We start from the raw sequence: 12,762 nt of genomic DNA on the forward strand, positions 1-12,762 counted from the left end.
TTTCCAGGCAAGAGTACTGGAGTGAGTTGCCATTTCATTCTCCAGAGTATCTTCCCAACCCAGGGATCAAATCCGGGTCTCCCACATTGTAGGCAGATGCTTTACCATCTGAGGATGGGAAGTCCTGGTGGACTTCCACCATGCCATAGAACCCAGTTAATGTAACCACCAGTTCATCATCATTCTGCCTGACTTGGTACAGTATTGGCACAGTTGATCGCTTTTCCCCCTCTACTGCTTAAGGCTTCTAGGACACTCCTCTTCCTCCTAACTCTCCTACATCACTGGCCAGTCAGTCTCCTTTGCTGATTCCCCCTCTTCTACCCAATCTTTGAATCCTGAACTGCCCAAGGACCCAGTCCTCACACCTCTTTTCTCCACCTACACTCAAGCCATAGGTGGTCTCATCCAATCTTATGGCTGTAAATACCATCTACGCACTAAATGTATTACTCAGCCTGCACCTCTAGGCATGGTACTCTACTTGGATGTCTAAAAGGACCTCAAATTTAACATGTCCAAAATGAAACTCCTGATTCCCTTTTGCACCCAAACCTGCTTCTACAGAAGTTTTCCCTGTCTCTGTATATGGTAACTTCACTCTTTCAGTTCTTCAGGCCAAAATTTGATGACTCCCCTCTTTCTCCACCACACAGTCAGGCCACCACCAAGTAGTTTTAGTTCCACCCTCAAAACATACCCAGAATTTACTACTTGCAAATGCTAGTCGCAGGCAGCATCCAGATGCATTACTCAAACAGCTTTCTAACTTGTCTTCCTACTTCCTCTTTTGCCTCCCCCGCTGCAGCCTGTTCTTCACACAGCTGAGTAAATCAAGTCATGTTCCTCTGCTTCAGACTTCCAAATGAGTTTTTCATACCACTAAATGTGAAAGTCCCAAAGGTCCTGTTGGAGCTGCTCTGCTCTCACCCTCCTCTCTCCCACACTTACTCTGTCCTGACTTTACCAGCCTCCGTGTTACTCTTTGAGCACCTAAGCATGCCTCTATCTCAGGTCTCTTGTACTTGCTGTTTTCGGTTTGGACCATTTCCCTACTACATGGCCTCACAGTTCTCTTCTACAGGTCTCGGCTTATGGTTAAATATCACCTCACTGGTTTTCCTGCATTTTCCCGTCCACTCTCTATCCTATAAAACAGTGGCTTATTACTCCTACTCCTGACCTACCTTACCTAAACTTTTTCTTCATGATACTTGTTGCCACCTAAAATATTATCTATTGAATTGTTTGCTGTGTCTTCCCCCAGAATGAAAGCCACACAGGGCAACTTTTTATTCACTGTTATACTACCAGCTCTTAGTGTAGTACCTGGTATATACTGGGTGCATAAGTGCTTGCTGAATCAGTGGAAGAAAGATATAGAGCTCTAGACAATTTTTACTATTATTCTTATTGCAAAAGACTCCCAGAACAAGAAGGGCAGGAGGAAATACAACATTCAGTTATTAGCATATGGTAGAAAATATATCTAAAGCCTGTACTCACTATTCCTAACATTTACATGATAGCAAAAGAATACATGATTACAGAAATAAAGAGAACACATGTAGAAAGCAAATAACTCCTTTAACGCAGAAAACTGGCCTCTGTGTCTCTCAACACCATTTCAGGTCGTACATAGGTGTCTGGTATTTATGGTAACAACAAAATAATCCAAAATCCCCTTTAGCTTTTCTTGATTAAAAATGGGCCTTTGGAACTCTGTACAAGACTTATTTCCACCATTTGCTCTGTGCGTAAATCATATTTAGCAACAAATACACATACTACTGTTTTTATGTTGGTTACCCATGTAAATTCACCAGGAGGCTTAAAAGTCCCAAGTCTTAATTTCTAGTTAGCTGAATACATAGTAATGTCCAATAGATACAAAGATGATGTTACTGTTAACCACAGCTGAGTTTTCAACTCATTAGAAAAGACCCTGATGCTGGGAAAGACTGAAGGCAAGAGAAGGGGACGACAAAGGACGAGATGGTTGGATGGCATCACCAACTCTATAGACACAAGTTTGAGCAGGCTCCAGGAGATGGTGAAGGACAGGGAAGCCTGGTGTGCTGCAGTCCATGGGGTCGCAGAGTCGGACATGACTGAGCAACTGAACAACAACAGCAGCAAATAGCTGAGGTAAAAAGGACCAATTTCTGATCAATTCTTTCCGCATTTAGTACATTCATTACCTTCTCCAGGTTTGGGGTCCCAGCCCAGTCTCTCCCCTATAGGTGAAAAGACATCTTTCACAAACTCTTGGATTTCCTCATAGAAGTCTGTGTGGGACAAGAGAGTTGAGAGAATCCCCAGGTTACAGCTCAGGTCGCTCCATACAGTATAATTGGGCTCATTCACAAAAGCCTCCATGACTTTTAGAACCTCTACAGTGCTAATGATTCCAGCTCGAGCCTGGGATAGGAAAAAACATAAATCAATCTAATCTTCAAACAAAAACAAAACAAAAAGCACAAGCATGCATTTTTGGCACTGTCTTATGCTAATTAGTCATTCCTTAGGGAAGAGACTAAGACTATATAAGTTCAGAACACTGTAGAATTTTATAAAGTAAAAACTGTATTATGACATTCCTTACTTTTTTGCTACTTGTAAAACAGCTACTTTTTAAAAATGTTAAAATTTCACCAATTTAGAAAGAACAAAGAAGAAAGAACAGTTAACTTCCTATTTCTATTCAGTTTCTAGGGTCTTGGTATTGTTTGTCTTTTGAAAATTTTCATACTGTCAGAAAAGGTACAAAAACAGTTGGGGCTTTGGTTTTTGACAGAGGCGCTTTCTAAACTGGAGCTGCAAACTGTGTCAACTTCAGCCTGTCCTTTACTCATTTCTAAAAGAAGACAAACTGGAAGGTACTACAAATTCATCCCTTTCAGAATTAACTAACAGAGTTAGGAAAAAGAACTTCTGTTACAGCAGCCAACTGCACAAACACACCACTCTCCTGGGACAGGTCTCTCTCAGCAATGAGCTCAGCAGATGTGAGGTTTTGTGCATCAATGCTAATCTGTGTTTATACAAAGGAGGAATCCAAAACCAGTTACTATAGACGGGAATGAAAATTTCAAGTCCAATTAAAGGAACATTAGGAGGAATCTGACAATTTTATCACAAAGACATCTAGAAATTATCTAACCTATGTTTTGGAGTTATAAAGATAATACTACTAAGTGCTCCTTTAAATTTTTTCTTGAACAAAGCTAAATATAAATATCATTTTAGAATGATAATGGGCTATTATAATTTGAATAGTAATGGAATGTTTAAAAAATTCTAGAGTCTCCCAGCAAAGTACAACCACTATTTTAGAAAAATATAAATCACTCTGAATTATTTTTAAAAAATCATCAATAGAGAAATCTCTGCAAGGTTCATGTCTGTGTCTATTGAAAAGAATTTATGCCTTACAAATGATTGGTTATGTACAGTTGCAGAAAGCTGGCTTAAGAAAGTGAGATTTGTTTCTGGAAAATTATATAGGTTCAATCTTGCATATCAATTAATAATTAGTCATTTTCTTTAGTCCCAAAGGCATGCACCTCTCAGGAAGAACTATATTCTTCTAATTATGTTCTAGTCAGCCATTCCAGGAAAAACAAAACCATTTAATCAACAAAATCCATCATACTACTTGAGGCTCACCAAGGAGAAGAGGTCATTCTGTAGTCCAAGTCGATCCACTGGGGGGAGAGAAAGGTCGCGAATCCCTGGTAATAAACTCTCCAGCATGGCTGAGCTGTACTGGGTCCGGTAAAACCCGACTGTTCCCAGGTTTAACTGGAAAGACATCCAACAGGTATTATTAAACAGTTGCAATTATTTTTTAAATCAGTTTTTTGTAGATATGAAAAGAGTTTTAGCTTTAGTACACCTGGATGAAAAACAATGAAGCTCATTTATGTTAACAGACAGGGAATAAAATGAAACAACACATAAAGATAGTAATCACTTGTCAAAGATAAAAACAGAGGCAATACAAAACAGAAACTTGACATAAGTGAGAGGCAAAGTGAGTGACAGTGGGAAGAACACAGCTGAAAAGGAGGAAATAATCGGGCTAAGTTTCTAATTTCAGTGGATAGTTTTCAGTTCATAGAAAATATTTACTGTATATAAAAACTCTTGGATAATAAAGTCTCCAAGGAAGACTAAACCTTTACAAACATTGATCTGCTGAACCCAGAGTCTCAACAGAATAGCAACTGCCAGGACCTAGATTTTAAAGAATTATATGGACTTAAAAGGCAACTTCATATGATTTTTGGAGTGAGGTAATAATCATTGACTATCACTATTTTCTATGCTCAGTCAGTAAAGAGTCTGCTTCCAATTCAGGAGATTGCCTGAGATGCAAGAGACCAGGGTTTGATCCCTGGGTCAGGAAGATCCCCTGGAGGAGGAAATCACAACCCACCCCAGTATCCTTGCCTGGGAAATTCCACGGTAGCAAGAGTCAGACACAACTTAGTGACCAAAGCATTATTTACCAACACTCAAAAATATGTTTTATAATACTTATATACAAAATATTTTAATGATAAAATGACAGTATAAGATATACATATTTTACTATTTATATGTACTTAAAAATCACTTCACATTTCTAATACAGTAATTGTTTTGATTCCCTGTATCTTTTACTATAGGAAGAATACCTTTATTTACCTAATTATAACCATACTGTACTTTTTTCTTATAAGAAAAATTTCATACTGCTACATATGCTCCAGGTTATAATTTCAAATGGCAATATAGTAGACCACTGAGAATATTTTAAAATATATTTAAAACAGAGTAAGAAATAGTTCTGCAAGCATGAAAGGCTGAGACAATATGTAATTCTATTGCATGTGTGCATGTTTAGTCACTTCAGTTGTGTCCAACTCTTTGACTCAATGGACAATAGTCCGCCAGGCTCCTCTGTCCATGAGATTCACCAGGCAAGAATACTGGAGTGGATTGCCATGCCCTCCTCCAGGGGACCTTCCCAACCCAGGGACTGAACCTGTGTCTCCTGCATCTCTTGCATTGCAGATGGATTGTTTACTCACTGAGCCACCTGGGAAGCCCATAATTCCTATCAGGAATCTATAATTGGGAGAAAAATTTGTAGCAGATATTTTCATTATGAAAGGTAGAGTACAGAATGATGAAAAATAATATTTACTGTTATTTTTGTGAAATGCCTTTAAAACACCAGCTAAAAGGAACTTCCCATTTCAGTGACACAAACTGATTATTATGTCTGATCTCACTTGATTATAGTTGTACACACACAATGACAACATACCACTGAAGTTAACATGTCACTACAACGACAGGGCAGTTTGAAGTTGCAAGACTACAAATGTTTTGGTTAATGCGACTTTATACAGAGACTACTCTTTTTTTCATCTTTAATCCTATCCCTTTTTAATTGCTTATTGACCACTCCCTTACCTGACATAAAGGCAAATATCTAGACAATACTAAATTTCACATAAGAAAGTTTAGAAATGTCTTTTTCTTTTCAAGTCCTAGACCAAAATGAATCAGTAGAATTTAGAGCCAGCCATAAAATGCATACAGGAAATGAAAGAAATAAATCAATTTAGTTAAGATAAAAATGGAACGGCCTTTCTGGACTCACCTTCACCCACTGGTCTGGTTTGACATCTTTTAAAACTATATTCATCTCTGGCTTGTCCATCAGAATCTTCATTTTGGCATGGCTGGAATCTTCACTAGTAGAGATTGTGATAGGAACCATCCATTGGGGACAGTCTTCTCCTTAAGCAAGAGAATAACAAACAGAAAACTTGAAAATAATTTTTCACTGGAAGAAATGTAAAGTAAGGTAGAGAGGGGACTGGTGTCCCATGTATGGGCTTGAACCTGTTAAGCCAACAGCTCCTTTTTAATGATGCATGAACTCTTCTAGGTAACCTGAGTAATAATGAATAAAGAACTTACTAACAAAATCATAACAGCCTATAAAAAAGAGAACAACAGAATCTGTATTTGTGTAAAATCACAAATACAATGATTTTGTTGTTTTTCCCTTTTCAGAGCAATATCACACTTAGTCTGCTTAGTCGTGTCCAACTCTGTGTCACCCTATGGATTGTAGCAATAGAGATAATGATTTTAATGATAAAAGACATTTCGAGTGGGTTAAATCTCTCATACAGCACTTAAACAAACTCTAAAGTGCAGTCCTTAATAGGTATATATACTGCTAAGACACTGTGATAGGATACACCTTGGGAGCTGTTGGATTCCGTCACTGAGGAGTCATAGCTAAAAGCCAAAGGTTTTGTAAGACAAATACATATACTCTCTCAAGTATTAGCAAAACAGATTTTGCATTAAGATGCCAAACAAAAGAAAGTCATAGCCCAGTACATTAATGGAACTATCTTAATCACTTAAATAGCTTTATGCTATCAGGCTAAACCACAAATGAAAATTCTCTCCTGACGCTAGGATAATTCAGGTTTTAATACAGCCTACAGTGGTCACAGAGCACTAGAAAAACCCGCAAAACCTGTCGGTCATACAGTGCAGACTGCTGGTATATGTGGAAAATAGCATCTGCGATATTATTTATTTAGATAATAAACCTGTCGTCGGACTTGTCAGGCACATTTACTAAGACAGCAATTCTCGATGCTGGCAAGGCTAAGAGTTGAAGGCTGTAACCTTGGTAGAGTGCATCATCATTTGGTGGGTCGAACATGAAAAGGCACTGGTGGTTCTGATAAACCTCTCTCCCTGTTGACAACGATTTTAAAGGAAGTGATAAAGGTGCATAAAAATACTTCTTAATTTTTCAATTTATCTTTAATTCCCTGGGTACAAGAGTCTACTGTCATGTAGAAATATTTGAAAAAGCACAGTTGAGTGGCAGTTAAGAGTATAAACTTATATAACGCAACTATTTCATTTGAATTCCTACTCTTTAACTCATTATATAGGTGATCCTGGACAATCTAACGTACCTAGCTATGCCTCAGCTCCCTCATTTGTAAAACAGAAATAATACGACCCACTTAGTAGGGTTGGTAAGAGTATGAAATAAGGATCGGCTATAGTGCTTACTAGCACAATGACTGGTACAAAATAAATCTAAATAATCATTGGGCTTTATCTGCTTAGTTACTTACTATGACCAAGAGTTTTTTTTTTTAAAAAGTCACTGTGTATACACTGGGTACACAAGTATACCAAATGTACTTAGCACACAGGGGCATAAGACTTGGTACAAAATTGCATACCAAGTTTTCTTTCAGGGATTCAGGCTAGAGACATCATTTCTTGATGTTCATATCTTTATCCATTCATTATAGCCTCCAATAACACAGAGAGACGCAGAATACTACAATACCCCATGAACCTCCTTTTCCTTCCCTATCATTTTTATTCTATTACCATTTCCTTGTTTCTATTTAATTCTATTATTTTTACATGGATAATTATTTATTATTAGTTTGAACACTACTGGTATAGTATCCAAATTTACTGATTAGCTCCCATGTATAGCCATTTGCTTACCAACATATGGTCCACTGGCACAGAACTTCTTTTGGGACAACCTCAGTAATCTGTCATCTTCTACCTAAAGAAGCAAAACAAAACAAAGGTTGTAGGAGCATTAACACTTTTTTTCCTTAGAGGAGACATTTCTGTGACAAAGCAGAGGTGAAACCAGTACAGCCAAATGGCTCCCGAATACACAAAATGCAATGGTGATAAACATGATGATACTACAGAATGGAAGAAAACTCACTATTTCTCAGTAAGGTCTCAAAATAACAATACTCTAAAAATAAAAGGCCAGGTACTGAGTAATATTGCCCATGAGAACAGAGATGTATCCAGATGAGAACTTCAAAATTTCAAAAGGGAGACACAGTTAACTTATGAAGGAGGGTTATATGTTTAGTCTTTTCCATTTCCAAAAAGTGGCAACATTAAATTAGCATGTGGATTCAATATTCAAAGTCATTTAGAATAGATACATGTATATGGATGGCTGAGTCCCTCCAGCTGTTCACCTGAAACTACCACAACATTGTTAATTGGCTTTACCCCACACAAAATAAAAAGTTTCAAGTTTGGGTAAAAAAAGAATGACAAACATGAAAGCAGAACACAACCTATTTCAAAGGATAAGCTTTGCAAAGAAAACACAAAAAAGGCAGGGGGAGAGACTGCAATCAACTAAAAAACAGAAGCAACAAAACCAAGTACATTAAAAAAAATACTTCAACAATACTCAATCTTTTGCTTATTGTTTGTTACTATACTGTAGAACATTTTAAATAACACAAGCTATAACAGATTTAAGATCACCTGAATCAAATGTAAAGTTGGGTCAATGACCTTTATAAAGGGATCAACTAGAGATAGAACTGAAAACTTAAAAATCTGAGTGGGGAAGCAATGGCCACTTCAATGCCATAAAGGAACTACTAATGAACTTAACTACATCACTGATTAGTTATGTATCACACAGATTTCCTTGAAAAAGTTATTAGGTAACCTTTAAATAGATTCAGAAATAAAGCAAAAATATTTAAATTTAGGGACTATAAGGTGAGAGATCATAATCAAGATGCTATGTTGCAGAGCTCTCCTATTTGTAAAAGAACTAAGTCATAGGCATGCATTTTATTGTAATGTAAAAAGGAGGATGAATTTGGCTATGCTTGCAGACGAAAAAAGTGCAAAAAAAGTAGCTTGAAAGTAGCTTGATGTTTTAAGTTCCTTGAGTCTCAATAACATTGGGAGGAAGTGGAGTATTAGTGTCTTCTCTTCTGATAAATTATTATGCTCTTAAAAGTATACTCTACTTGAAAAAATTATGGCCTTAGTTTGCTTTATGTATAATCATTAAATATTTTAATAGTTTTGAGGTGTTGACAGTTTTTGAGGGATAGAAATTCCCAGAAGTAAAAGCAACAATCATCTTTGTATATTATTCTTTAAACAGGTAAAATGAAAACCATCTGTCAATCTGTATAGAGTGTCAATGTCAAGTTTGATCAAGTCATCTCCTATAACAGACTATAACTCCAAAGTGGAGAAAGAAGACTAGAAAGAAACAGAATGGTCACAATGGTAGCTCATTAAAGTTTTAGATATCTTTTCCCACCAAGTAGGATTAATTGTGTTATCTAAATTGCCTTTTCAAATGCTTGCAGCCAATCTGAGAGGTCCTCCAATGTGTATACTTTATTATAAAATACAGTCATATTTAAGCTTAAGATGTGTCTCTAAAAGGTTAACTTGCAAGCACTTGGGTGCATTCTGAGAGTACACGGGCTGATTTAAATGTCATCTAGATTCTTAAATTACAGAAAAGCAAATTTACTAACTTAAACTGCCACAATGAGAAGGCTCTGTAAAATATTAGCTTTAGGGACAATGCAGAACCACAAGGACAAACACATACAAAAAAAGAGCTATGAATCTTCCTCCCTAAAAATGAATAGAATTAATTCTCTATGCAGCTCATAAAACCATGGCAAAGAATTTTTTTTTTTTTTTTTAGTTCTACCAGTTTATTGCTACCAACCCGTCACCCTCCACCCTCACGCACACATGCTCAGTCATGTAACCCCATGGACTGCAGCCAGCCAGGCGCCTCTGTCCATGGACTTTTCCAGGCAAGAATACTGGAGTGGGTTGCCATTTCCTTCTCCTATGGCAAAGAAATTTAAGAGAAAGATTTCACAATTTCATACAATTAAACTAAGTTAAGACAAACTTTCTGATGTGCATTATAGGATGATGTGTAATTTTCAATCCTTCTGGAGGACAACTCATTTTGAACTACACCTGCCTGAATTCAGATAACAGTTCAACTAATATGAATGTAATTCTAATCAAAGTCACATCACACTGCCATCCAATATTAAAAACTAATTTTGAAGAATGGTATTATAAATGGGTGTTGAATTTTATCAAATCTTTTTTATGCATCTAGTAATGCATATGGTTCTTCTAATTTGATTCTGTTAATGTAGTAATTATGAGTCAATATCTTGCTTAATTTGTTTAATATTAAACCAACTCTGCATTCTTAGAATAAATCTCCTTTGGTGATTTTAGAGTTATATCAACAATGTTACAGTGTTTTCCTCGAGGACAGTAAGAGCAGACAATATTTTGTTTTCTACCGTACCCATGTATAATTTTAAAGATGTGGGGCAAACTTTTGGGTATAGAGATAATAAATCACTGAGAAAAGAGTGTAAGGGCTGGTTTAAATCTTACCTAGAATATTTAAAGTACAGAAAAGCAAATTTGTAACACCGACTGAATTTCATTTAATATATCAGACAAGTTGAAGAACTTGGTAGAAGTTTACCTGTTCTGCTTCTACATAAATGAGAGGGAATCCCATTTGTTTGGTCCAGGTATTCATCACAGCTGCTATAGGTTTACCACTAGCATTTTCTAAACTTTCCCAGAGATCCTCTAGAAGATAAATACAAACAATGAAAATCTAAAATGTTTACATTTTTATTTTTGTAAACAAACCAGAAATTTTATATAACTCGAAACTGCATCATTGACCAATTTTGTATTTTTTTCAGGTTCAGGAAACAAACAGTGGACCAAATTAATGTTACCCTTGCCTTGCCATTAAGTGAACTATATTATAATTTGTTTCCAATTTATTAAAAAATTACAGATTATAAACAAAAGACAAACAGGTGAGTTCAAACAAGAAACAGGAACAAACAAATGGAAACATATTCAAGAATACTACAAGATGATCATTCACAAAATTAAAACCATTATACCCATTCAACTAACAGAAGTTAAAAAATATTCAATGCTGATGAGGCCGAGGTAAAGTCCATATGGTCAAACAACTCTGGTGGCTGAATAAGCAAAACAACCATACAATGTAGCATAACTATAACAGAGGAATGAACAGAGGAAAAAGTCCTTAAAGAAAAATCCAAAGAATAAAGTTTCACAAGACATAATTTTTGTTCTGAATCTTGAAGAGGAGTTGCTTATTAGACAGGGGAGAAAGGAACATTCCAAATATACGGACTATATGTACAAAAAGGAAAGTACTGGGGAATTCCCTGGCCGTCCAGTGGTTAGGACTCTGCCCTTTCACTGCTGTGAGCCTGGGTTGGATCCTTGATCAGCGATCTATTAAATTCCTGATTGGGGATTCTATTAAACATTAATGACGTTACACAAATCTTCTTGCTTTTTAAACTATTTTTGTTCATTAAGGAACTCAGTTTCATAATCAATCAACTGCTGCTGCTGCTGCTAAGTCACTTTAGTCGTGTCCGATTCTGTGCGACCCCACAGACGGCAGCCCACCAGGCTTCCCCATCCCTGGGATTCTCCAGGCAAGAATACTGGAGTGGGTTGCCACTTCCTTCTCCAATGCATGAAAGTGAAAAGTGAAAGTGAAGTCACTCAGTCATATCCGACTCTTAGTGACCCCATGGACTGCAGCCTACCAGGCTCCTCCATCCATGGGATTTTCCAGGCAAGAGTACTGGAGTGGGGTGCCATTGCCTTCTCCGAATCAATCAACTAGTACACCTTTATTCTTCCTTTTGACTCTAATATCTAATAAATCATAGACTATCATAAAATTTTAAGAATTTCCTTCAATGAAAATCTGCAGTTCCACAAGTTCAACTCCTACAAATGGTTAATCTGCAGCTATTTTAATGTCCAATGGTCAATTAAGGGCAACAATACCCACAAATCACCAAAAAAGAACAAGCTCTGGTAAAGTAAACAGAACTTTTCAGACTCTTCAGCAAAACATTGAGCTGTGGAAAGCAGACTACTAAAGGTTGACCAAAAGGATAACAGGTCCTGATTCATACTGATCTATGATGTAATATATCTTCAAAAAAGTCGACTTTATTTCCTATCCATCACATGGAAAATCGAGTATTTAGAAAAAAATAAAATATCGTACTCTGGATAATGTGCCGACATTCTCTCCATTTCTACCTCAAGTTATTAAAAATTACCTGTGGCAGCATTCTTTTGTTGGAACTTGGTTAAATACATGTTCATTCCTTTCTTAAAGTCCTGAGAAAACACAATTTTTAAAATCCAGGAGAGTGAGAACTCAGAATTATAGTATATTTTGACTACAGAGTACTCAAGAACTAATTTACTCAAGAACTAATTTACTCAAAATTAATTGAGTATTAGATTTACTAAAACACAGTAATGTCTATTGTCTTTCGTTTAAGAATGTATACGCTTTGCCTTCTACTTTTGCTTTTAAGTTTTATACCAGACTTCCACCAACCCCCAAAATATATTTGCAAGATCATTCATTTAAGAGACCAAAACAGTCAACATAAAAAGAAATAAAGATAAGCCAGAGTAATATTCTTATAGATTCTAGAAAAATTACTTAGGAACTTAACCTAAATAAAATCAAACTTTTCTTTTTTATGTAAAACTCTGTGGGATCACCATAAAAGAATTAATTATTATTTTTTTTTCTTACCTTATCTCCAATGTAGTCATGTAGCATTCGGATGACAGATGCACCTTTGCTGTATGATATTGCATCAAATATCTCATCAACTTCAGAAGGATGGCCCACACTGACCTGGCAGACAATATGATTCAAGGTTATAACAGGAAGCAGACAAACTGTAATAATGAATTACATAAAGAGCTTTCTAGGAAAACTCTTCTAACTCAATAAGATACTTTTTGCCTTTAGGTGACTCATACTGT

The 12,762-nt window shown here is 36.3% G+C and overlaps 1 protein-coding gene across 1 annotated transcript in view; it reads right to left on the bottom strand.

Moving 5' to 3' along the window:
- The window catches only part of NPEPPS (aminopeptidase puromycin sensitive), a 104,463-nt gene that overhangs the window by 11,760 nt on the left and 79,941 nt on the right, over positions 1-12,762 (bottom strand). The window contains exons 11-17 of the mRNA XM_070389753.1: positions 12,527-12,631; positions 12,036-12,096; positions 10,382-10,491; positions 7,561-7,624; positions 5,657-5,796; positions 3,670-3,804; positions 2,202-2,421 (exon numbers count right to left, since the gene is read on the bottom strand). Coding sequence (XP_070245854.1) covers positions 2,202-2,421; positions 3,670-3,804; positions 5,657-5,796; positions 7,561-7,624; positions 10,382-10,491; positions 12,036-12,096; positions 12,527-12,631 — 835 coding nt within the window. The remainder of the gene's footprint in view (positions 1-2,201; positions 2,422-3,669; positions 3,805-5,656; positions 5,797-7,560; positions 7,625-10,381; positions 10,492-12,035; positions 12,097-12,526; positions 12,632-12,762) is intronic.

The sequence above is a fragment of the Bos mutus genome, chromosome 19 (assembly GCF_027580195.1).
Source record: "Bos mutus isolate GX-2022 chromosome 19, NWIPB_WYAK_1.1, whole genome shotgun sequence".
Lineage (NCBI taxonomy): Eukaryota > Metazoa > Chordata > Mammalia > Artiodactyla > Bovidae > Bos > Bos mutus.